At 39.4% G+C, this 26039-nt stretch overlaps 2 protein-coding genes across 6 annotated transcripts in view; one reads left to right on the top strand and one right to left on the bottom strand.

Moving 5' to 3' along the window:
- The window catches only part of LOC149832555 (putative 1-acylglycerol-3-phosphate O-acyltransferase), a 130290-nt gene that overhangs the window by 90568 nt on the left and 13683 nt on the right, over positions 1–26039 (bottom strand). For 3 of the 5 annotated variants that reach the window (XR_016433352.1, XM_090014573.1, XM_090014572.1), the window contains exons 3-8: positions 17722–17768; positions 16470–16588; positions 16208–16368; positions 7599–7708; positions 7423–7522; positions 5967–6090 (exon numbers count right to left, since the gene is read on the bottom strand). Coding sequence is in view for 4 of the 5 variants with exons in the window: in XM_090014573.1 (XP_089870699.1) it covers positions 5967–6090; positions 7423–7522; positions 7599–7708; positions 16208–16368; positions 16470–16588; positions 17722–17768 (661 nt within the window). In the remaining variant the exon portion in view is untranslated. Of the gene's footprint in view, positions 1–5448; positions 5875–5966; positions 6091–7422; positions 7523–7598; positions 7709–16207; positions 16369–16469; positions 16589–17721; positions 17769–26039 lie in introns of those variants that run through there. The other 2 variants (XM_090014570.1, XM_090014571.1) reach the window with 2 other exon arrangements.
- On the top strand, positions 1324–4778 carry LOC149832556 (uncharacterized). The gene has a single exon (XM_090012503.1). It carries the CDS (start codon positions 1371–1373, stop codon positions 4776–4778), a length of 3408 nt encoding a protein of 1135 aa, XP_089868629.1. The 5' UTR covers positions 1324–1370.

The raw sequence follows: 26039 nt of genomic DNA, 5'->3' as shown, positions 1-26039 counted from the left end.
CCTGCTATATTCACGTCGCTGTTCTGGCAGCGTAAAACTCTGTAGGCTTACCCCTTGCCCCCAAAGAGTCACCACAGGGGGTGACGCTCATGTGATTTGAACCTACACCGCCCACCTAGCAGAATGAGACTCATTCCACTGTGCCAAACCCCTTTGGGGCAACTTTAACGTGACTTGTGACACCAAACTTTAGAAAAATATGGTATGGAAATTAATCTCTCCAATTATCAAACGCTACTTCTCCCTAAGAATGTGGTTTCACACCAACTAAGAGCAGCTAATGTACGTCACCTTGTGTTGGAACGTTGCAGGTTCAAAACCCAATGGTGTAGTTGTTTAACTGATAGGGTAGGGGTCTGCCTTAACCCCAGCTTGCCTTTTAAAAAATTTGTGGTTTCACGTCTCTTTCTCACTGCGGGTCCCAACACAAATGCCAAATGGTTGGAACCCACTTATGTGACCGTTTTCTCACATAACATGCAACAAATATCCAAAAACTAAAAGTTAGTTATCACATAAAAAATCAAATCATGTAAAAAGTTCTCATGTTTAGAACAATAGGAGTCCCAGTCCATGAAGACTTTGTTCATCTAGTAGGCGCCACCACGCGTAGGGTTGCAAATGGGTCTGATTGAGATTTTGCAAAATTTGGATGTCCCGGATTAGAACTGAACCAACTTCCCAAAGTATTTTGGGATCTGAAGTCCCGAACCGTTTGCATCCCTAGCGACTCATGATTGGGAAAAAGAAAAACAGGGAGCTCGTGAGTTACAAGTGGATGAGGTTGTTATCCTGGATTATCCAGGAAAAAGAAAAACAGGGGCTCAAAGTTAGCATCAACAGTTTTTGCAAAGGCTTATTTTTTAAGTTCACTCTAAGGTCAAGCTATGGTACTAGTGGCCGTTTTTCATGTTCGGTAAAAGCCTGCGAACTGAGGAGGAGATCCGCCAAATCAGCGGTCATGGGTGATTTGGCATCATCCTGACCATCCATGCTTTCTTAGCCTTCCATCGTGTCGTGTCCACGATAAAGCTGTTCATCACAATCATCAGCAGCGACTGACATGGCTAACCGTTGATCACAAGAATGGACGGTGATGATGCATGTTCGCGCTTTCGGAGGGTGTGTTGTCAGGTTCCAGATGATAGTGGTACAACCGTAATTTACACACAATCTATGTCTGAAGAGTAAGTGCGATAATTGCCAAGTTCAAAATGAGGCGAAGTATTTTAACCAAGGGGAGATGGCGCTCTTCAGGCCATTTTTTCCTCCTCTCTGCTAACCGAAGCAAAAACCCTAGAGAAACCCTCCCAAGCGAAGAAGAAGAAAGCGAACGAAGACGATGACCGAGGAACCCTAGCGCAGAAACAATGGAGGACGCAGAACTCCGCTCTCTTCTCTTCTTCTCTTTCTTCTTCTTCTTCTTTCTTTTCTCTCGTCCCTGCAACTCTCAGCAAAGCCAGAACGGGACGGCGTTGGAGATCGAGGCCCTCACCTCTTTCCGACTCGGCCTCGTCGACCCCCTCGATGCGCTCAGCAACTGGAACGCCTCTTCCCCATTGGCGCCCTGCGACTGGCGAGGCGTCGTCTGCTTCTCCGGCCGCGTCCGGGAGCTCCGCCTCCCTCGCCTCCGTCTCCAGGGCCCCCTCTCCCCTCAGCTCCGCCTCCTCACCAGTCTGCGGAAGCTCAACCTCCGATCCAACCGCCTCAACGGCACCATCCCCCCCACCCTTGCTCAGTGCTCCCTCCTCCGCGCCCTCTATCTTCAAGACAACGCCCTCGCCGGGAAACTCCCCCCGACGGTCTTCAACCTCACCAACCTACAGGTCCTCAACGTCGCCCAGAACCTGTTGACCGGGAGCCTCCCCTCCGGCGGCCTTCAGGCGAGCCTCCGGTACCTCGATCTCTCGAATAACGCTCTGTCCGGTGAGATTCCGGACAATGTGTCTGCGTCCGGCCTCCAGCTGCTCAACCTCTCGTTCAACAGGCTGGCCGGGGAGGTTCCGGCGAGTCTGGGGGAGAGCGCGTCACTGGAGTACCTCTGGCTCGACGGGAACCTCCTCCAGGGGAGCATCCCGGCGGCTCTTGCCAACTGCTCCCTATTCCGTCAACTAAGCATGCAAGACAACGGCATCGGCGGAGAGATTCCGGCTGGGATCGGACGGCTTCCAAGCCTTCAGGTGCTCTCCCTCTCGTACAACAACCTCTCCGGCGTGCTCCCGTCCTCGCTCTTCTTCAACACCTCCGGCTCATCTCCGCCACCGCTCAGGGTACTGGAGCTCGGGTTCAACAAGCTCTCTGGCATAGCCCAACCGGTGAGCAATGCCGCCAGAAGCATCGCGAGTTCGCTGCAAGTTCTCGACCTCCAGAGCAACAGCATCGTTAGCGAGGTTCCTTCCTGGCTGATGAATCTGACGTCCCTCACCGACCTATACCTCTCCCGCAACTCGTTTTCCGGACATCTGCCGGAACCCATCGGAGGATTGAGGTCATTGCAGGAACTGAGGCTCGCCGGAAACAGTTTCACCGGAGGCGTTCCTCCATGGATCATGAATTGTATCCTATTGCAGATCCTTGATCTCGAGGACAATAGGCTTTCCGGCGATATTCCGGCAGGTTTGGGATCGCTCACAAGCTTAAAGACGTTGGCTTTTGGCGGGAACTCGCTCTCTGGAGAGATTCCAGCAAGCTTAGGCAATCTTTCGGCTCTCGAAACGCTGTCGTTGAGGTCCAACAATCTCACCGGGGGCATAACCGAAGATTTGATGCGGCTCCAGAATGTTAGCGTTCTGGACCTCAGCGACAATGCGTTCACCGGCAGCGTTCCGGACGATATTGGGAACTTGCACGGATTATGGACTCTGAATCTGAGCTGGAATGGATTCTCCGGGGGAATTCCGGCGAGCATTGGGAATCTACTGAATTTGCGAACTCTCGATTTCAGCCGGCAAAATCTCTCTGGTGAGCTACCAATGGAACTCTCGGGTTTGCCGAACCTGCAGTTCTTATCTCTATCGGAGAATTCATTCTATGGCAAAGTTCCGGTTGGTTTCAGCAGCTTATTGACTCTGCGCTACTTGAATCTATCCTCCAATCGGATCTCCGGCAACATTCCAGCAGTTTTCGGCTTCCTGCAATCGCTGGCCATTCTTTCCTTCTCCTTCAACAACATTTCTGGTCCAATTCCAGCGGAATTGGGCAACTGCTCCGATTTGGCAGTGCTGCAACTGAGGTCCAACCACCTCTCCGGCCAAATTCCACCTGGCCTTTCACGACTCTCCCGCCTAACAGAGCTGGACCTTGGCCAGAACAGCTTGTCTGGCGATATCCCACCGGAAATCTCAAACTGGTCATCGCTCTATTCGCTCCGCCTCGATCATAACCACCTCAACGGCAATATACCGGATTCATTGGGCGGCTTAGCAAACTTGAAGATCCTGGATCTTTCTGTCAATAACTTAACGGGCGAGATCCCCGCCAATCTCATCCAAATTTCCGGTTTACGAAGCTTTAACGTCTCTGATAACGAACTAAATGGAGAGGTTCCAGGGCTGATCGGTTCACGTTTTCCTTCTTCGTCTTTCGCCGGCAATGCCGGTCTCTGTGGCGAGCCATTGACAAGAAAATGCAGGAAGAAGAAGAGAAAGAAAACGAGGCTTCTGGTAATGATAACCATCGCCATTGGCTCAGCCATCGCTTTCTGCTGCCTGGCCACAATTGCATGGCTGAGGCGTCGCTCCGTCATGAACGGAGGGAAGAAGCGGAGCCCGCGACGGAGCTCGGCCGAGGCTGGAGTGGCGGAGGAAAACGGCAGCGGGAAGCTGGTTATGTTCAACAACCGGATCACGTACGCAGAGACGCTGGAAGCGACGAGGCAGTTCGACGAGGAGCACGTGCTGAGACGGTGCCGGCACGGGGTGGTGTTCAAGGCGTGCTTCCAGGACGGCACGGTGCTCTCCGTCCGGCGTCTCTCCGACAGCTCGGTCGAGGAGGGCGCGTTCCGGAAGGAGGCGGAGTCGCTGAGCAGGTTGAAGCACCGGAACCTGACGGTCCTCCGCGGCTACTACGTCGGCCCGGGCGTCCGCCTGCTGATCTACGACTACATGCCCAACGGCAACCTCGCCACCCTCCTTCAGGAGGCGTCGCACCAGGACGGTCACATCCTCAACTGGCCGATGCGCCACCTGATCGCCCTCGGCGTCGCCCGGGGCCTCGCCTTTCTCCACGCTGCCTCCATAGCCCACGGCGACGTCAAGCCGCTGAACGTCCTCTTCGACGCCGACTTCGAGGCCCACCTCTCCGATTTCGGGCTCGAGAAGCTCGCGGTGCCGGCTCCGGCCCCAGCCGCCGAGGCGTCGACGTCATCGTCGACGCCGGTGGGCTCGCTCGGGTACGTCTCGCCGGAGGCCGCCCTGACGGGTCCAGCGACTAAGGAGGCCGACGTGTACAGCTTCGGGATCGTGCTGCTGGAGCTGCTGACAGGGAGGAGGCCGGCCACGTTCACCCAGGAGGACGAGGACATCGTCAAGTGGGTGAAGCGGCAGCTGCAGAGGGGCCAGGTCTCGGAGTTGCTGGAGCCGGGCCTGCTGGAGCTGGACCCGGAATCGTCCGAGTGGGAGGAGGTGCTCCTCGGCCTCAAGGTGGGCCTGCTCTGCACCGCACCCGACCCGCCCGACCGTCCGTCTATGGCGGACGTCGTCTTCATGCTCGAGGGTTGCCGGATCGGACCCGAAGTTCCCTCCTCCGCTGACCCCACCTCCCAACCCTCTCCCGCCTGAACCCGAAACCCAACTTCGGAAACCTCTTTTTTTTTTTTCCTAGTTTTTTTGAAAGAAGTTACATCAGAAATTCCTCGTGGAGGCTGTTTTCCTTTCGGTTTCCTGATGATGGGGTATCCGATCTTCATTCGGTCAAACAGAAGCAGACGAATCCAGCCCGCGGAATCGACAGGTCAAAGGGATGAGGTGGGCCCGGGAGAGGGTGACGTGCCTCGTGGCGAGTAATGGGGTCTGGGAAGTGGGAAACTAGCCGTTAAAACCGTCCTTTGAAGCCTTGAGACAGGAGAGAGTGGGGTAGTGGTGAGAGCGCATTAGGGGAAACGAGGGAACAACGTATTCGGGACCCGGGCGTGTTTCCGGGGGCAGGGCGGCCAGAGGATCCGAGAGTTTGTCAGGTAAACGTCTTAAAAACAGGTAGGGTCACCAGTTTGGTGGGTCATCTCTAGCTTTAGAGAGAGAGAGAGTCGTGTTCTGAGGATGATCCACTCAGAGATTTGACATGACAAACCATTCCTGATTAAATCCAATTATTTCTATTCATGTCATTTGCTTGTTTTACACCTCTTTTTGTCATATGGTCACTTTCACTTTTCATGTTTATATTTCACCATTTTTCTTTGCATGAGACGTGATTATATATATATATATATACATATATATAGCTATAATGTTAGTATGCATGACTGCTCGTGTTATTACAAACGTGATATGGGGGGGGGGGGGGGGGTTCGTATACATGAATGCGGTTGTTATTACAATGTACTATGCACATACATATCATGCACATTTAAGGGGTGTTGATTATTGATCAAGCTAAATACCGATGACATCAATGCTGTGGGCAGCAAGTTTTGCTGAGGTGATACAACATATACAAACAAAAGGGGTAGCTGTTAGGTGTGCAACGGAATATGGGTGGTGCATTGAATGGATGAATGAACCAATAGAAGGCTCAAGGCCGTTTCCGTTAAACAAGGGTGAAAGCATCAGGGAGGGCTTCATTAACTGATTGGCTCCGCAAGAGGAATCTCCTGCAAGCATATAGCACGGCCGAGTGGAATCCAGAAGGGTTGTCCATGAATACAAAATGGCCAGCCTATCACCATTCAAATCAAAAAATGTCACACAATAGCAAAAGTGCGCACCCACACACACACACAAGCTTGTATAAAAGTCATGCATACGCACCTGAGGGACTCTTATGATTTCGCATGGCACATTCATATGCTTGCGAGCTTCCTGAGCGCCTGTGTAGTTCATCCAGTCCTGGTAACCATAGATGAAGGTGGTAGGGACCTTCCATTCTGATGCCCTGTTTGGGAAGCAATAGGTACATGTATTTCTTCAATACTCAGGTTATGCTTTACTACAAGCAATATAAGTCACATGAGGTCTTTTTTGCATGTATACGGAACAAGGGCTACTAGAATATGAGAACTGGAGATATGAAAACTAGAGTGTGAACTGAGATTTTCATGGGTTTTTTTCCCTTAAATCTGACTGCACCGATGTGCTATACATACTTGGTTGTAAAGGGATCAGCTCTTGAATCATCCGATTGCAATGCATAAGTAGGAATTTTTAAGGATTGACAATTGATGGCTCAAAATTTTTGTAAATATTCAAATATTCAAAATCATATTTCTTGTCAAAAAAACATGATCTACAGTTGATTCCTAGCAAATGGACCATGCTGAATGCAACTGCAAGGCCGTATTTGCAAGAAAAAAAGAATTGGAAATGCCTAGTTCGCACTTGTTCTCATATTCTAGTGACCCTATGGAACCTAGAGTATTGCTTTCTCCTCACACAAAGTAGACATCTCCAATTTATGCCTGCACTCCAAAATTGGATCCTGATAAACGCTGGGTGAGATTAGCAATCTCACCCAGCGTTTACAACAGCAAAACCCAACCCTCTGTGGGTCCCACTTGTACTGAGCTACAGTACAGTGGGGTGGATTTTGTGGTTGTAAACAATCTCACCGTGTTTTACAGGATCCACACTTCTGTGCTCCTGGTCATGCAACCATGTGGAGGGCCTCGTTCTTGAGGCCCTAAAGCCTTTTCTATTTACTTATTTTTTTGGATAGGCATGCAGGGGTTAGGCAGACCACTACCAGTTATACAACTATACCCGTGGGTATTGATGTGCCAGTACATGGAACGTTCACAGTCCCCTCTGACCATAATTTTTGAACAGGTTATAATAGGGAATTATTCCTGAGATATGGGCAAGAAGATAAATGGTCAAAAGGCCAAAAATGCAATAACACAAGCGAAAAGACAGTCCAATATTTATAATTCTGCTAACAGTGTAATAATTGGCTTCAGTTGCTTCTTCAACTTGAACTAAACAAAATTGCATCCAATGATAATGACCCATGTTAACAAGTAATAAAAAATTACTTGTGAGGATAATCCTAACAACCTTATAATTTATCCAATCCCATTATGAAAACCATTCGGCTTGCGACCTTGAATCTTGGTTAAAAATCAACTGGGATGGACTCAATAATGTGTTAAATTACATGTTTTTGTCAGCAGGAATGCTTTGAGACTATTAAACATGTAGCACAGGCAAAAGCAGAGTAAAACTAGATAAATCACTCAATATCTAATGAATAACTAAAATACATTGTTACCATTGTAACAGGGGATCCCGAGTAAACGCTCCAAAGGCAAATATATGCTTAAGGCACAATTCTCCACTAGCCTTTGCAACAAGCGTATGGAAAGAATAATCTGCCATGTAATTTGAAATATTAATCTATATATAAGCATGCTGCCTGGTGAGACTATGAACTAAAGAGAACGGTACCTGTAAGCAATCTAGATTCCTCTTCATTCAAGACATCACCAGTGGAGTACATGCCAAATCTTGCAACTGTATACTTGCGAACAAGGTATGGACCCCAAGGACCCAAGACTCTGCACAAGAGAAGATGTCGTAATAAATACATCTAGTGCAAACAACAAGAACATAAAAGAAAAACATCAAGTAAATCCCAACCATTTGTCACTGAGATAGGAATTACACACACACACACAAATCCACAGGCTAGGAGTGGGGAAACTGTTAAAATGTAAACTGCAATATATATATATATATATATATATATATATTATTTAATATTATTATATTTTCTTTTATTATTTTCTTTTTCTATTTTTTTATTTTCTTTTTTAGCATCTAGTTCAATAGAAACTAGATATTTTGATCCAGTCAAGTTCCTGTTGGAACTTGACTGTGCAAGTAGCTGTTGGACTGTAGTCCAACAACTATAATAAATGTTGTTGGACTATAGTCCAACAGCTATAATAATAAATGTTGTTGGACTGTAGTCCAACAGCTATATTAAGAGACGTTGGAATCCAACGTCTCTTTTTGGAGAGCTCAAAATGAGCTCTCCTCTCTCTCCCATTGTTTTGTATATATAGGGGTGAACCCCTTCAATGTAAATTACAATGCTTCTTAAGCATTTTGTTCATGAATAAAGTATTATTTATTTTTCAAGTGTTCTTCCCTTTATACCCTTTCAAGGGTCATGCTTGTAGTGTCTCCAATAGACACTTGTTTGTGAGTTATTTGTGCATTTATTGAAGACCACCATTTCATTACAAGGTATCAGAGCTACGAAATCCTTAGATCTTGAAGTGCTTCCGCCTCGATTTCCGTGCCACATTTACAAAAGGTGTTTCATCACCTTGTTCTTGGCTCAAGAAGATTTGTTTGAAGAAAGGCGAACTTGTGCTACAAAAAAATTTGGTTTTGTATCCTCTCTTATTCCTTTGTCTACTCTTTTTCTTTTCTTTTTATTTTTCTCTCTCTCTCCTATTTATTCCTCTCTTACCCTTGTAAAAGATGGATGACAATGATAAGATCACCATCATTCCTATGAAGCTAAATGATACTAACTATGTAATGTGGGCTTCGATTATGAAGCACCACATTTGGGGAAAAGGTTTATGGGGTATAGTGGATGGTTCCGATTTGGAACCTAAACTATCTCTTACCAAAAAAGAGGGTGATAAAGAGGTTCCTCTAACGGAAGAAGAGAAGAGTAAGGCGTTAGCCACTTATGAAAAGAAATGGAAAGAATGGAGGATAGGGCATGCAAAAATTATGTCATGGCTCATCAATAGCATAGACATTAAAAAATGCTCTAGTCTAGCTAAGTTTGAGCATGCCGATAAGGCTTGGGAATACCTCAAAACATGTATTCCCTTAAAGATATTGCACATGTATGCAATTTACAAGATAAAGTTCGGACAATGACTCAAAAAGATAAAACTATTCGAGAATATTATAATGAGTTGTCCGAACTTTGGGAAGAGTTGGCTCTTCTTGAGCCCAAATGGCATTGTGCCGAAGACATCGAGCTTCGCCAAAAGCAACTCGATATGGAACATTTCTATCAATTTGTGAATGGTCTAAGGCCGGAGTTTGAATCCACCAAATCGGCCCTTTTACATCGTGGAAAAATTCCTTCTATTGTTGATACTATAGAAGAGCTCACTATGGAGGAAAATAGACTTAGAAAAAGTACTCCAAAAGTTGATGATGACTCCGTTTTAGCTGTATCTAGACCGGGGAATCATACTCGTACTTACAAGCCGCCTCATTTTGGAAGGCAAAACAGCGACTTTGATAAAAGAAAAGTTATTTGTCATCATTGTCATGAACCGGGGCACTATAGGCCTCAATGTCCAAAGTTAAAAAGAAGAGAAGAAAAAAGAGTTGCATCTGTTGAATCTGAGTCAAAAGATCAAGATGCACCTGTGTCTATGGCTCAACTGATGGAAATCCTTCAACCTCTTCTCAAAGGGGTATCCTCCTCAACCGAAGCCTCAACTGGAGCGGCAGTTGTATCTTTCTCCGGTCCAGGTAACTTTCCTTGGCTTTTAGATTCTGGTGCTTCTTTTCATATGACCCCAAATGTTAATAGTCTATCCGAATGTCTTGAAAATGACTCAAGTGTGTCAAAGGTTTTTACAGCCGATGGCACATCTCTCGAAGTAAAAGGAATAGGATGTTTTGAAAATCTTCAAAAATCCAAAAGATTTTTTATCCCAGAAGTTAGATATATCCCTAAACTTAATTTGAATCTCTTATCTGTCTCGCAAATATCTGATTATGGATGTAATATCTCCTTCTCTTCTCATGGTTGTTGGGTACAGGATCGCCAGTCAGGGAAGCTGATTGGGGAAGGCCATAGAGAAAGAGGACTTTATTACATGGACTTTTTGGAATTACCCAAGAATGCATTTTGTTATAATATTCAGAAATTAGAATTGGAATTATGGCACAAAAGGCTTGGCCATCCTCATATGTCTAAAATTCAATATTTTCCAAGTTTGAAAAAAATTTGTAATTCTGAAAATTTTTCTTGTAAAGACTGCATTCTTGGCAAAATGAAAAGGTTACCATTTCTTAGTAGAACTTTTGTTTCCTCACGACCACTTGAGTTAATACATTCGGATGTTTGGGGCCCCGCACCAGTTATTTCCAAAGGTGGTTATACATATTATGTCATTTTTGTTGATGACTTTTCTAGACATACTTGGATTTATTTTCTTAAACATAAATCTGATGTTTTTGCTAACTTCCAAATATTTCATAAAATGGTTAAAAATAAGTTTCAAAATGATATTTCTGTTTTTCGCACTGATTCAGGGGGAGAATTTATGTCCAACGAATTCAAAGACTATCTCAATTTACATGGTATTACACATCAAAGATCATGTCCACACACTCCACAACAGAATGGCCTAGCCGAACGCAAACATCGGCACATTATGGAAACTACTAGGACATTGCTAATTGCAAATCAAGTTCCAAAAAGTTTTTGGGCTGAAGCGGTCCTAACTGCCACCTACCTCATTAATAGGATGCCATCTTCCTCATTTAAGAATACAACTCCAATAGAAAAGCTTGTTAATTTAACTCCAGATTATTCTAGATTAAGAGTCTTTGGATGCAAATGTTTTGTTTTCACCAACAGAAATGATAAACTCTCTCCTCGTGCAATCCCATGTGCCTTTTTAGGATATGCTGATAATCAAAAAGGCTACAGGTGTTTCGATTTTCAAAATGACAAATTATATGTGTCAAGAAATGTATCTTTTTTGGAAAAAGAAAGCTTCTTTGAATTTGAAAAATCCAAGGATGTCACTGAATACTCGTTTTTAATTGATCCAACTTCAAAATCCAATGAATGTGATGTTGGATGTGACCTTGACATTGATCAAAGTCCTATTGTTGTTGAAAATGATGATAATGAAGAGCAAATCCATAGGGATGTTAGTCTACAATATTCAAGACGTAGAGAGCAAAATCTTCCATGTGCATTACAAAAATACTCTGAAGTCCCACCTAGAAGAACGTCTAGAATCTCTAAACCTCCAGAAAAAATTGTGTCTTATGAATCTTTTTCACCCACGTATAGGGCCGCCATTACATTAATACAATCATATGTTGAACCATCATCCTATTCTCAAGCAAAAAATCATATAGAATGGATAGAAGCCATGAAAATAGAATTGGATGCACTAGAAAAGGCCAATACTTGGACGATACAAGATATTCCTCCGGGTAAGAAACCTATAGGTTGTAGGTGGGTATACAAAGTCAAAACCAAAAGTGATGGGACCCTGGAAAGATATAAGGCCCGTTTAGTAGCAAAAGGATATGCCCAAGAGTATGGCATCGATTATGAAGAAACATTTGCTCCTGTGGCCCGTATGACCACTGTTAGAACTTTAATAGCCTTGGCCTCCATTAGAACATGGCCTATCTTTCAATTAGATGTCAAAAATGCTTTCCTGAATGGGAATCTCATTGAAGAAGTATACCATAGAAGCCCCACCTGGTATTAGTATCCCTAAGGGTAAAGCTCTTCGTCTAGAAAAAACTCTTTATGGTCTTAAACAGGCTCCAAAAGCCTGGTATGACCGATTTAGTCATGTTATGCTTGATATTGGTTTTCAACCTTGTTTAACTGACACTGCTTTGTTTGTTAAGAAATCTGATGCAGGCATCATTATTCTTCTTCTCTATGTGGACGATATGATCATCACCGGAGGCGACAAACAGGGAGTTGCAAATATCAAATCTCTTCTTAAAACTCACTTTGAAATGACTGACTTAGGTTTATTAAGATATTTTTTAGGCATTGAAGTTGTTTATTCCCCTCGGGGGTATTTGATATCTCAATCTAAATTTGCTCTTGATATCATTTCTAGGTCTGGAATTACAGATGATAAGAAAGTAGACACTCCAGAAGTTGTCAATGTTAAAATGAAAATTAATGATGGAGAACTTCTTGATGATCCTACTCCTTATAGACAACTTGTTGGAGCTCTTTCTTATCTTTCCATTACTAGGCCAGATATAACTCATGCGGTTCATACAGTCAGTCAGTTTCAGCATGCTCCCACCTCCGTGCACATGGGAGCGATTTTGCGTATTATTAGATACTTAAAATCCTCTCTTTCACGAGGACTCTTCTTGTCTGCTTCATCTTCATTAAATTTAATTGCATATACTGATGCTGACTGGGGAGGTGATCCCAATAATAGACACTCAACTACTGGTTTTTGTGTGTTCCTAGGTGAAACCTTAATTTCGTGGAGGTGTAAGAAGCAACAGAAAGTCTCTCTTTCCTCCACCGAAGCTGAATACAGAGCCATGGCAACCACCACTATGGAGGTTGTTTGGCTCAGACGATTGCTAACAGATATGGGAGCTAAAGCAACGCAAGCTTCAAAGATGTGCTGTGACAACAAAAGTGCGATCTACATTGCAAACAACCGGACATTCCATGAGCGCACTAAACACATTGAGATGGACTGTCACTATGTCATAGAGGAATACTTACATGGAACCATTGATCTGCCATATGTTACATCAGAATATCAATTAGCAGACTTCTTCACCAAGCCTCTCGCTGCTCCCAGATTTCACTTCCTCTTAGACAAACTTTCGCTCATTGTACCGTAAGTTTGAAGGGGAGTGTTAAAATGTAAACTGCAATATATATATATATATATATTACTTAATATTATTATATTTTCTTTTATTATTTTCTTTTTCTATTTTTTTATTTTCTTTTTTAGCATCTAGTTCAATAGAAACTAGATATTTTGATCCAGTCAAGTTCCTGTTGGAACTTGACTGTGCAAGTAGCTGTTGGACTGTAGTCCAACAACTATAATAAATGTTGTTGGACTATAGTCCAACAGCTATAATAATAAATGTTGTTGGACTGTAGTCCAACAGCTATATTAAGAGACGTTGGAATCCAACGTCTCTTTTTGGAGAGCTCAAAATGAGCTCTCCTCTCTCTCCCATTGTTTTGTATACATAGGGGTGAACCCCTTCAATGTAAATTACAATGCTTCTTAAGCATTTTGTTCATGAATAAAGTATTATTTATTTTTCAAGTGTTCTTCCCTTTATACCCTTTCAAGGGTCATGCTTGTAGTGTCTCCAATAGACACTTGTTTGTGAGTTATTTGTGCATTTGTTGAAGACCACCATTTCATTACAGAAACATCATACATTTTCAATCAATTTAGTACTTTGGTCCTTAGTATGGGCACCCATAGTCTAATATTCACATTGGATGTGATGTGAGCTATGTCACCTGGGTACCGGTGCAGGTACAGAGGGTACAACACAGAAATTCCAAAAAAATGTGGGTATGGGGACACGGCTATATATATATATATATATATATATATATATATATATATATATATATATATATATATATATATATATATATATATATATATATCACATAAATACAAAATAAATTCAAAATAAAACTGAATATAATCAAAATATATATGTTATGTCTAAAATATACATTATATACTGAAAATAAAATTATAACTATAAATTGAATACAAACTTGTATGTTCGGAGGGTAAAATGGTGTCCAGGTGTCAACACAGGTACAGAAGGCAAAATGGAGTGTCCGTGTGACATAGGATGTGAGTCAATCCTTCTCCATCCTTTTCCTAAACAAAATCATTCAGTAGATGATCTCTGTTCTTTCTTCAAAAGCTAGTTTATATCTAGAAGCTGTATACCAGTTTAAGATCCAATTAGCAATGCTGTCATCTTTCACACTTGGCAGTTGTGGTAGACACAACATATCACTTCTTGTTTGCAAACCAAAATATATTACCTCCATATTAGCATACTAGGAATATGTGTCATGAATTGTTACTAATTCTATGAACTTGCAAATTGTTTTCATATTTGGATGAATAAGATTATGCAATATTCTTGTATTGCTTAATTGATTGTGCAATAGGTGACCAATTGATGTCTCCCATATCTAAGAATATCAACTCTCTCCTTGATGGCTAAGATAGTTTCCCTTAGATGTATGGGCACCCTATTGCATGTGGCCTCATAGTACATTGAGACATCAATCCCGAATTCCACAAATAAAGTAATGAATGATTTGTTAGTTTGAATAACCTAGGTCAAGAATCAAAAGACAGTTGAAGTACACAACTTTTCTTTTTGAGTTGTTAATTCTTGTATGGATGCCTTTGGAGTGCTGTACTTGTCATAACCATGTTCAAGTGGAGTGGTGTACTTGTCAACTTCACAAGTGATAACACAATCTGTAGTAGGTCACATTCATGGCCTTGGAGATCTGGTTGGTCCTTGGTTTAAGATCAAATTGTTGATATTAGGAATATATCATACTTTAGGCATGATGGTGTCAGTGTAAACCATTAAATGAATCTCCTCTCTCTCTCTCTCTATACCTTTATTCTAATACCTATATTGGTATCAGAACTTCATGAATCAACAAATCTTGAAAGATAAAGAGACATTATCTCGATTGTGAAAAGATTAACAGGATCATAGTCCAAGGATGCTACAAAAGAACTTGCTTCTAGATTTCTGGGACATGTTTAAAACTCATGTTGGAAGAAAAGATATCAAAGCTAAATTACTCTTTTGAAATTTTAAGATATTGAAAGGCCTAGAAAAGAATATGTGATCATTTAAGTGTATCAAGAAGGGAGAGAAGCAAAAGATGACAATAAGAAAGAAAAAAGAAGAAAAGGACACATAAAATCAGGGAAGAAAAACAATAATCTTATGATATCAATCATATCCAATTTTGCTATTGCTATCATGAAGCCTTAACGATCCATTAAAAGCAAAAAAAAATAACATCCTCATAGCCCGAGGTAACAAGAATATATGGCTCACCTAGTCTTGTGATTTATAAGACCTAAAAGCATTGGTTAAGGAAAACAAAAAACATTTCTGGCAGGCCATTAAAGGACAATTAGAACACATTCTAATGGAAATTAACCTTTTTTTCCCAAGAATAAGAAGGCGGAAAATTTTCAACTTCAAGTACACCCTGGACAGAATAGTCCCCTCTGAATTTTGTGTTCAAACTTCATGGTTTAACAAGTGATTATCACAATTTATTGTGAGATAGAACCACTGCTTAGGATGACATAGAAGTACCCCATACAAGAACGCTGAATGTTTTTCTTTTGTAAAAGCACTGTTGTTTTCTTAAAGATGTCTTCTCAAAAGGTCACACCTTGCTTTGTTTAGTGCTTTTTCTCTATTGATAAAGATAATGTTTACATCGTTAGACTTGAAGCATTAGATTGTTGAAACATTGCATGGAATATCTACATACTGTAACGTACTTTTACGGGATAACCCCAGATGAGATTTGAGCCTGCACCCCTTAAATTAGTGCAACTCTATTGATCCAGCTATCGTGGTCAAATATAGTCCTATCTAACTGAAATATAAAAATTGGATAGACAGTTTCACTCACGATGGATATGCATTGCCAGTCCCACCACTTCATATGATGCTATTCAAGTTATTAAAATTGCCTAAGCTTTTTAACTTGAATATTCTTTAACAAGTTAATATGGTAATGCCTTTCGAATTAACATGAGCAGGATAAACAAATTTAGAGTATGAATATCATTAGTTGAACTAAGTTTTGAATGTCCATCAACACATTGTTGACTATATTATATTTGCCTTATGAATTTCATACTCTTTATATTTTCAACTCAACTTCAAAATACTATCATGTCACCATATTCATTATTTATATTTGAAAGGCTTCACCTCTGGTATATTGTTAAAGGTGCAAAAACAACCCTAAGGTAAATTTCATAGTAGGATTTCTCAAAGTTAGTCTTGCAAAATTTGTCAATGCTTTCATGATGTAACCACACTTATAACCTCATCATCTAAGCCAAATTACAACCACAGGTTTATCACAAAAAGGGCATTAAATCGATTAAAACGGATATTGTTTTTTAGAACTGAAGAAGACTTTGCTCAAGCATTTTCTCTGTGGATATTGTAAGCCTGCTTGGGAGGGTACTATCACTATAGATGAAGAAAGTTACCTAACAAATTTCTGAGGAGTAAAGTTAGACTCCCATAAATGATTCAAGATAGCACCTTTCCATGTTGCCCTAAATTTTACAATCCATTCAGCTTTAGGATCTGACTCTGATGAAAAACCAGCTGGACCAACCAAAATTAGGTGTTGGATATGTTGTGGATGCTGCAAGCAAGATGCATTAGTGATGAATAAATTAGTTCTTGAATTGACATCTGAACAATCTCAAGGTGATTATGTATCAAAGTTGCTAAACAGAGCAGTACCTTGAGAGCATATTTTGCTGCAATATAGCCTCCAAAGGAATGACCCAGTAAAATGAAATTACTAAGATTTTTGGCTTTACGCCATTCCTCCAAAGAGTCAACAAACCATGCTTCTGTTTCTGCAATATAAATTAAAAATAAAATGAAATGAATAAGGTTTCAATAATAAACATAGCATTTATCTTTTTTAGGGCAAAAAGAATTAAATAAAATATATTATAAGCTTAGATCCTTGTGTCTTATTAAACCATATACACAAACATACATCCTTGGCCAGACAAACTTAGAAATTATATACCCTGTCTCAGATGAAGCCAACAAGTGAAAGGAGAAGCAAGGATAAAAAACAGGAAATGTCTAGAACCATTCAAAAGAAAGTATTTAACTCATTAAGGAATCATCGTATTTAAAACAGAGTAATAAAAAAGACAGATCACAGCCATATTATTAGAAGCTCCCTCTGATATCTTTTTTGAGAATAAATGCTAGCCCATTGCACAAAAATGCATGCTGGGTCGTTGAAAATGAACCTACAGTCCTACACATAACATTTCTACTGGTCAGTTTAACAAGCTCCTTGAGGAAAAAAATCAGGCCGCTTCTCTTTTACTTCTCAATCAAATATGTATTTAGCATTCCTCATGAGACAAGATTTTATCAAGCTGATTGCTACCTATCAAAAGATAAGCTCCCTTCAAGATTGTCAACAAAATAAATTTTTGAATACCCAAAAGATGGCATGACTTTAATTTATAAGCACACATACAAAACTGCACAATTATGCTATACCTTACAAGATGTTCTATGTGTGGGATTACATATTGTTAATCGTGAACTAAAAATATAAAACATGTCAAAGATATAAGTAACAATTTAATAATCAACAATAATTAACATTGGACACTTTATGATCTGGTCAACTTGTGGTGTACCCAGTACCAGTACCAATACCTGAATCAACACAGTACAACATGAGTATGGAGGCTTTATAGAAGCACCCATGTTATTTTAAAATTTGTTATTAATTATGTACAACTTAGATTTATTGTTGATCATTGATCAAACATAATGGCTTAGAAAGTTGTTCAAGAATTTCCGGTTTAAGATGTCATTCCTGCTTTGTTGATTTAGATTGTGAAATTTGAATGTAGACAACACAGTGTGTCTAGAGAGAATCAGTTTAATCATAGGGACCATGTCTCAATCAACAAAGCTAACAATCATGAAAATCTCAAAGAAAAAGCAAACAAACCTTCAGTGCTTTTACATGTGAAATCAGGCCGACTTGATCCACCCCATCTACAGAGAAAGATAACATAGGGATTTGATCAACCCCATCAACAAAGCAATCCTTAGATGAAATTGGAACATTAAGTTAATAATGCTAAGTAAACTGAAGAAACCACAAAAAAAAACCATACAAAAGTGCATTATGTAAAGGTGAAATTGCAACCTTAGGGATGCTACAAGAAAGTACATCATGACATTTTAATACTAATGGACTGCACTCCAACGAATCAAAAGTTTAGAATTTAGATAACATGAAAACACTCACAATAAACTAACTGTTAAACCCAGTGTTGTAAGTATGGTACGGTATTGAAAGATAAGGTACAATCTGTTAAAATGTAAAACTATACATATATGTATATATAATAATATTATATTATTATATATATATATAAATACATTTTTCATTTCTGTAATTTTTTTCCTTTATTTTTATTTTTTGTCTTTATGTCATCTAGTTCAGTTTGAACTAGAATGACTGTTGCTAGTCAAGTCCTGTCCAGACTTGACTAGCAATAGAGCTGTTGGACTGTGCCCAACAGCTCTATTGAGTCCTCTTTCAGCTGTGTATATAAAGGGGTGCAGCCCCTCTTGTATTTAACCCCAATGCTTCTTAAGCAATTGGTTTTTCATATCAATAAAGAATACATTTTTATTTTTATTTTGTTTCCAGTTATACCCTTTTTAAGGGTTATGCTTTAGTGTCATTCTTGACACTTGCCCTTGTTAATATAAGCTCGTGTTTCGAAGATCACCCATTTCATTTCACAATCTATGTCACAGGTGGGTACGGGTGCGGATGCGGCGGTGCGGCACTTTAAAAAAGCTTGGGTGCGGGGCTGCGGGAAGGATATATATATATATATATATATATATATATATATATATATATATATATATATATATATATATAATTTTTAACAGTTTTAAGTTAATACTATGTGTATTTGTGTGCATTTATGTATTTATATATATAATATAGATAAAAATGGACTTGATTAGGGTTAATTGAATATACTTTTGGATAAAAATGGACCTCAGTGTGGTTGACTTCACCTAACATAAAGGAAGCTGTGTCCAAGTGTCGCACCCCCCTGGGTGCAGGTGCAACGCGGGTGCGGTGCCATGTTAGAGGAGTCTGTGTGACATAGGGTACGATACATATCGTTACTTTTGGGTTTTGCGATACGATACACACTCATATCACTATACAAGTGTGTATTGTACCCGTATATGAGGGCATATAGTACGATACAAGTCTGGCGCACTTAAAAAGGACCTAAAACTCGATTTTTAAGTTTTGGGTTTTGAGTTTTAATTTATCGGCTCAAAAAGTTTTAAAAAAATCTCAAAAAATAGTCATATTATCGCGATATTTTGAAAATATCGCGATATATTCTCGATATTATTGGCTACCTTGAAATAACCGATAATATCGCGATATTTTCAAATTATCGATGATATCGGTAACAGTGGTTTTAAAGGCCTCTTGAGGGGCGACTTATACATTTCTCTAGGATTGTTAGAAGGGAACCCACACACCTAAGGAGTCGTGAGATCGATTTGGGGGTCGATCGGTGTGCAAGGGAGAGGGCTTCTGCAATTTTCTCAAGTAAGAGTGCATTTCCATCATTTTTTCACTCAAGGAAGTGGGTTAAGGTAAAAAAATCCCTATTCTTTGCTTCTTATTGAGTTTTTTTGGGGCAAATGGCATCAAAAGATCTAACATGGAAATGGGGCACTCAAATAATCAGTAAAAACCAATTAAAAATCAAGTGCAACTATTTTCAAAATTCTTTTTCAGGTGGTATCTCTTGATTGAAGCATCATTTAGTCACAACATAGTGTGTAAGCATGCACGTCAAAAAATTTGTCGGATGTTATAAAATGGAAATGCTAGCAATTACTTGACGATCTGAGAGAGAAAAGACAAAAAAGAGAGATGAATGAAGCAAAAATGGGGTATGCGGAGTACTGGGAGGATGTGTATTACGAATATGAGCTCCCTACTTTTGATCCTAGAGCCCATAGCATAGGTTAAGAAGTAGGAAGAAAGAAAAAGGTGTGGTTGGTGCTAGTAGTAGTGTCGTCACAGACATAAAAAGAAGAAGAAGGAGTTCTTCGAGAGGAAGTAGAAGTTTTTTCCTTCCTAGGACTGCCCCTGGGGCGCAACCCGACATTCGAATTGCTATGACTCCTCAACATTTAGTCGAGCAGGCAGATGTCATGGTTGGGAGATAGTTTTATGATGTTTGCATTCTTTTCAATGCGACAAATTCCTTTAATTTTGAAGTCATGGTAGATGTCATATCTAGTATCGAGTTTGGATATAAAATGCATTCATATCATGCTTTGAGAAGAAAAGTTTTAGATGATAATGTGAAAGAAGTGAAGGCATATTGTGATGAGATAAGGTAGTCATGAAGAGAAATTGAGTGTAGCATCATGGCAGATGGGTGAACAAACAGAAAGTCAATGACCTTGATAAATTTCTTAGTTTATTGCCCCAAAGAAACTATACTTTTGAAGTCAATTGATCTATCTAAAATGCCCAAGACAGCAAATGTATTGCTCAGAGTTTTTTATCAGGTTGTACAAGATGTTGAACCTCAAAATATTGTGCAATTTATTACTTATAATGCAACAAAATTATAGAGCAGTAGAGTAAAGAATTGGCAAAAAAAATTATGTCATTCTTTTGGACCCCGTGTGTTGCCCATTGCATAGACCTCATGCTTGAGGACATCGACAACATGGATGAAGTAAAGCAGACAGTTGAATGCTTCCAAGAAATTACTAAATTTATTTACAATCATGCACGGGTTTTGAGTCTAATGAGAAAATACATTGGTGGTGGTGAGTTGATTCGTAGTGATACTATAAATTTTTTGACAGTGCAAAGTCTAGTAAAGAATAGAGCTGCAATAAAAAATATATTTTCATCCTATGAGTGGAATGCTTGAAGTTGTTGAGAATAACTATATCTTTGGTGAAGGTACTTCGATTGGTTGGCAGTGAAGACAGACCAACTGTGGGTTATCTCTATAAGATCATGGATAAGGTAAAAGAGGACATTAAAAATAATTTAAATGAGAAAAAAAATTGTACATACCTTATATAGAACATCATTGATCATAGGTAGATTGAGCAACTTCATCAACTTCTTCATGTTGTAACATATTATTTAAATTATGCATTTAGATACTATCCTACGTGTAAAATGGATAGGGAAGTCAAAAAGGGACTTTTGGATTGTATTGAAAGGTTGAACCCTAATTATAGCATTCAAGATCAAATTTATAAGAAAATTGAATCTTATGATAATGCATTGTATGATATTGGGAGACCTGCAGGCAAATCAAAAATTTATTATCAAGAAAGCACAAAGAGCAATTCAATCCCATCAGTTTGGAACATTTTGATGAATTAGATGGATGGGTTGAAGAAAAAGCAAAGACTTTTTTAATGAATAGGGCATTCAGTGGATTAACATAGAAGAAGCACAAGACGTACATGGATGAAGACCCCACGTATCTTTGAGAAGATTTGGATGTCGAAGAAGGAAGAGGAGAAGAAGAAGATATTGCCGATGGAGATGATTATGATTATTGATATTTTATTAAAAAAAACTTGATTATTTAACACTTAATTGTTTATGAACTTGGTTATTTTGTTTTTGTTTATGTAATATGAAAGTATGAGTCTTATGGCAAATTCTTGTATTTAATATTTTGCATTATTCTTGTAAGATATGCATGCAATATTATCTATGATTTTATATTAGTTATGTCTTCTGCGACTCATAGAGACATAAATGCTTCATATGTAATTTTATAGTTGTATTTTGTGCAATTCATCATTTTTTCATGTGATATGATTTTTTTAGAATTTTTACTAATTTTTTATGATTTTCTTTTTTTTTGAATTTTTTTATTAAAAATTTACGATACAATACGATACATTGTTACTATGGGCCCGACTGATACAGGTAACAATACAATACTTATAACCTTGGTCAAACCATCATCTATGAAAAAAAATTGTCGTTAGGCAGGAAAGAATGATGGATGTCATTTGAAGTGGAGAAGAAATGTAGCCTTCAAGATCTTACCAATGGCTGACATAGAAATGTTCAAAGATGTGCAAAGGGAATGTTCAATGGACTAGATCTTCATCAACATTACATGACATACCCGTCTCTGACATTTTATAAGCATGAGATGTGCCCAATACCAGCAGTGAAGTGCTACAGACTATTCAACATTTGTAAACCACCCAGCTCAAAAGACAGGCACTAAATAATACAATCATATTTTGTGTTTTCCCTATTTGGAATAGGACCTTCTGGAACTCAATGCCATCCATAAGGGGTGCTTCTTGTATTTACTAAGGTATAAAAGAGATTATGTTACTGTTTGTTTGCACCAAGCCAGTACAACAAGTAATATTACTCTCTCTTTCCTGTTTCACATTTCTCAAGTCATCATATACATAAATTCCTAAAACCAACATAATATCAAAGCCGTGAAATAGCTATTAATCCTTGTTGCTCTTATCCTAATTTTACAATCAATCCGATGCCATCTTCACTGAAGATCAAGGTGAAGGGCCCATTGTTCCTCCAGAAAGCAGCTCATTTATCAGATATGGCTGAAAGTCTCCAGTTTAGAGCTTTTGGTGTATTTGGCAGACCTCTCAATCAAATTTCAGTGGCATGGACATTAGTCTAGAGCAGTGTTGTTAAAAACGCACCTCAAGGCGCAAAAAACGCGCCTCGCCGCCTTTTCGCCTTGAGGCGCACTTAAAAAGTGCAAAATTGTACCCTCATGCGCCTTGAGGCGTACGCCTTGAGGCGAGGCGCGCCTCAAAGTGAGGCGCGCATTAAAAAATCGAGCAGCCCGGACCCGAGTTCGACCCGGATCCTGGCCCGTATTCTCGAAAGATCGAGAACCTGTGTCTTTAAAAAAGACACAGGCGCTTCGGGGCGAGGGAAAGCCCTCGCCCCTTCTCTCTCCACTCCGTCCCCTCTCGTCCCCCACCACTGTTGTCGCCGGCCACCACCCGTCGTCGATCATCGCCTCTTCCACCTTCTTCTTTCCTCTACTAAGAAGGCATCGCCGACCCGCCGGCCACCACCGTCTTCTTTTCTTTGTTACGAGGGCGCCAGCAACTCACCGTCACCGTCGTCCATTCCGGCGACCTCTGCGTTTTTCGGTGACAGGTAAACTTCTTTGCTTCTTCTTCTCCGTGATGGGTCGACTGACAGGGGGGCATAGCCCCCTATCGTCGCCTCTCTTCGGCAGGGGGTTACCCCCTGCCATTCTTTTGGGGTCGACCGACAGGGGGCAGTGCCCCCTGTCGTCGCCTTTGGTGGGCAGGGGATCCCCCCCCAATCTGCTTTTCTCTCTTGGTCAACCGACAGGGGGGCGAAGCCCCCTGTCTCTTTCTTTTTCGGTAGGGGGCGAAGCCCCCTGTCGCTCACCTTGTCGTCAGGCAGGGGTTTACCCCCTGCCTTTCTTTTGAGGGGTCAACCTGTTAAAATATATGTAATCATATATATATATATATATATATGTATATATATACATATATATGTATATATATACATATATATGTATATATATACATATATATATATATATGTATTTATCTCATCATACCCGATAAAGGGTATTTTTGTAATTTTGCCAATTAGGGGCATTTTAGTCTTTTTTACATCTTTTACATGTATTTTATTTTACATTTTCTTTTTCCTTTTTATTTTTTCATTTATTGTAAAATGCATTTGATGCATTGCATTTGGGGTCCCAACCAAAAGAGTCCTTGGACCCCCAACGGTCACAAATGTGACCGTTGGGGGCCCAACGAGTCCCCTTTTGGGCCTCCCAATGTTTTCTCTCTCTCACTCTTTTCTCACTCTTTCTCTCACTCCTTTGTGTATAAATAGAGGGGTATTCCCCCATGTAAGGTATGGCCTTTTAGGCCCTCATTCAATAAAGTTTATGTAATGTATGCCTCTTCGTAGGCTTCTTGTGGTGTCCCTTAGTGGACCATTGTGTTATTCCCCGTTATGGGGTTGTGTTTGTCCAATGTTGGACCTTATGAATGCATTATGCATTCTTGTAATTCATTTCCGCATACTTTATAACATGGTATCAGAGCAAGGTTGTGACCGAGTTGCTCTTTGGTGCATTGAAAAATGTGTTATTCAAGAAATATTAAGAAAAATGGTTAAGTTTTCTTGTTCTCTCTCTTTTCTTTCTTAAAGTTATTTGGTATGTATTCTTTTTCGTTTAGTATCATGCATTATAAAGAAATATTTACTTCCTTGATAATCTATATGTATGTGTTTTTTTGTTTTTTAGTACTTGTGTTATTCGGTTCTTCATTGAGCCTTTGCTTTTGTGTATATCACATTTTTAAAATCTCTTAAAAGATAATTAGTTAAATCGGTGAACTTGTTTGTCATTGCTTAAAACTTCCTTTAATAGGGTCGTTAATCGTGTTTATCTTTCAAGCATAAGTTGATGTCAATCTTGAACTCGTATGTATGGTTTTAGGAGTCTTTGTGATCTTATTGTTGTTTTTCAAATCCTACATATGATTTAAAAGCTTTGTATTGATGGATATCTTTGACTCCTAGAATTTAAATTTTTATCAAATAACTTCGGTACTTTGAAGTTATCTCTTGCATGTTTGCTTAAAAGCATGAATTATATATGTGTGGGAAGTTTTTTAAAGACAAGTTGAGTTGAGATTGAAATTCTTTAACATATAAAAGCTTGTGATAATTCACATTCTTTTCTACACACTTGCTATCATATATTATGAGTAGTGATGTTTATTAGAGATTTCTCATGTAGTGATATTTTTTAAGAATCTCAAAAATGATTTCAAATCATGTGTCTTAGTGCATTTTTTTGTAATTAGAGATTCCTCATGTAGTGATGTATGAATACCTCTAGTAACTCTTGAAGTATGGCTTTCTTCCATTTGGAGTTAAGTTTTTTCTTCTTTGCTTTACATACTCGTTTTTTAGTGTTGTGTGGTTCTTATTGGTGAATACTATGTGTGAGACTTCCACAATTCTTGTAAGAAGAGTGTTTGTTCTTGTGAAAATCCTTCAAAGTTTCGGTCTCAAAAGGATTATTTTTTTGGAAAGTTTTGTTGTGGGCATTTGAAGGTCTAATTATAGAAGTCCAATTCTTTCTACAAGCTTGGTCCTTTAGTTTTTTATTTTCTACTAATATTGCAAGTTTTACAAACTTGTTCTTTTTGTGAATTTTTCCGCATGAGTTTTTCCAAATTTTACCGCATCTATTAAAGAATGCCCATATTAAACTAAATTTGTTATATTGTCATTCGACATCTTATATTACATAAAAATTGCATCTATTATCTTTTGGTGTGCATATAATTGCATTTTATATCTATCATGGTTAAAGCTTGTGGGATTATAGCCCAAGCTCTATTAGTGAAACTTATGACTTTTGGGTTTGCATTTGCGAGTTTGTATTGTGCTCTTTGTGCACAAGTGTTCTTTTCAAGCATGTTGTATTATGAGAGCTTTCATGAGCTTCCTCTTCTTACATGATATAGAAATTTCATATGCATTATTTGTTTAATGTTTCATGATAAGTCTTTTTTAGTATAAATTAAAGAATTGATCATGATTAAGCATAATTCGTGTTTATGCAAAATTGTTGTTATGAGGCATATTGTTGTGATTGATTATATTGGACCTTTGATTCGATTTTTAATCAGTCCTCTTTGTAAAAACTTCTATTTGGAAAATGATTCCCTTAAGTGTTTATTGCCTTTTTATGGCATTTATATTTGTCCATCACATGTTATTTAATGCATCATTTGTTTGGCCTTATTATTGTTATATTAAAGATGTTTGTTGAGGTGAGTTATGTGCACCTCGTGTTATGCTATTTTAGATTGCCAACTTGTAGTTTGACTCTAAAATGACTTGTTATGTGATCTCTAATTATGATTGTGTCACTCATTCATTTTGGCCATTGATGCTCTTAATTATGTATACATGTGATGAATGACTAAAGTTTGAAACCATAAGTGTTTTAAGATATATTGAAATTGATAATCTGTTAAATGTTTGTCATTACAAGTCTTATTGCTTCAAAAGTCTTCTCCTTTTATAACTCTTATCTAAGTGTCATCATATGTAGACAAGACTTTTATTACACCTTTGTGTGTTGGTAGCCCTTTGTTGACTTTGTTCTCTTGGTCTAGTAGTTGAACACACTTGTCTTGAGT

Source organism: Nuphar pumila, chromosome 7, assembly GCF_984573655.1.
Source record: "Nuphar pumila chromosome 7, dmNupPumi1.hap1.1, whole genome shotgun sequence".
Taxonomy (NCBI): domain Eukaryota; kingdom Viridiplantae; phylum Streptophyta; class Magnoliopsida; order Nymphaeales; family Nymphaeaceae; genus Nuphar; species Nuphar pumila.
This window is presented reverse-complemented; position numbering and strand designations above follow the sequence as displayed.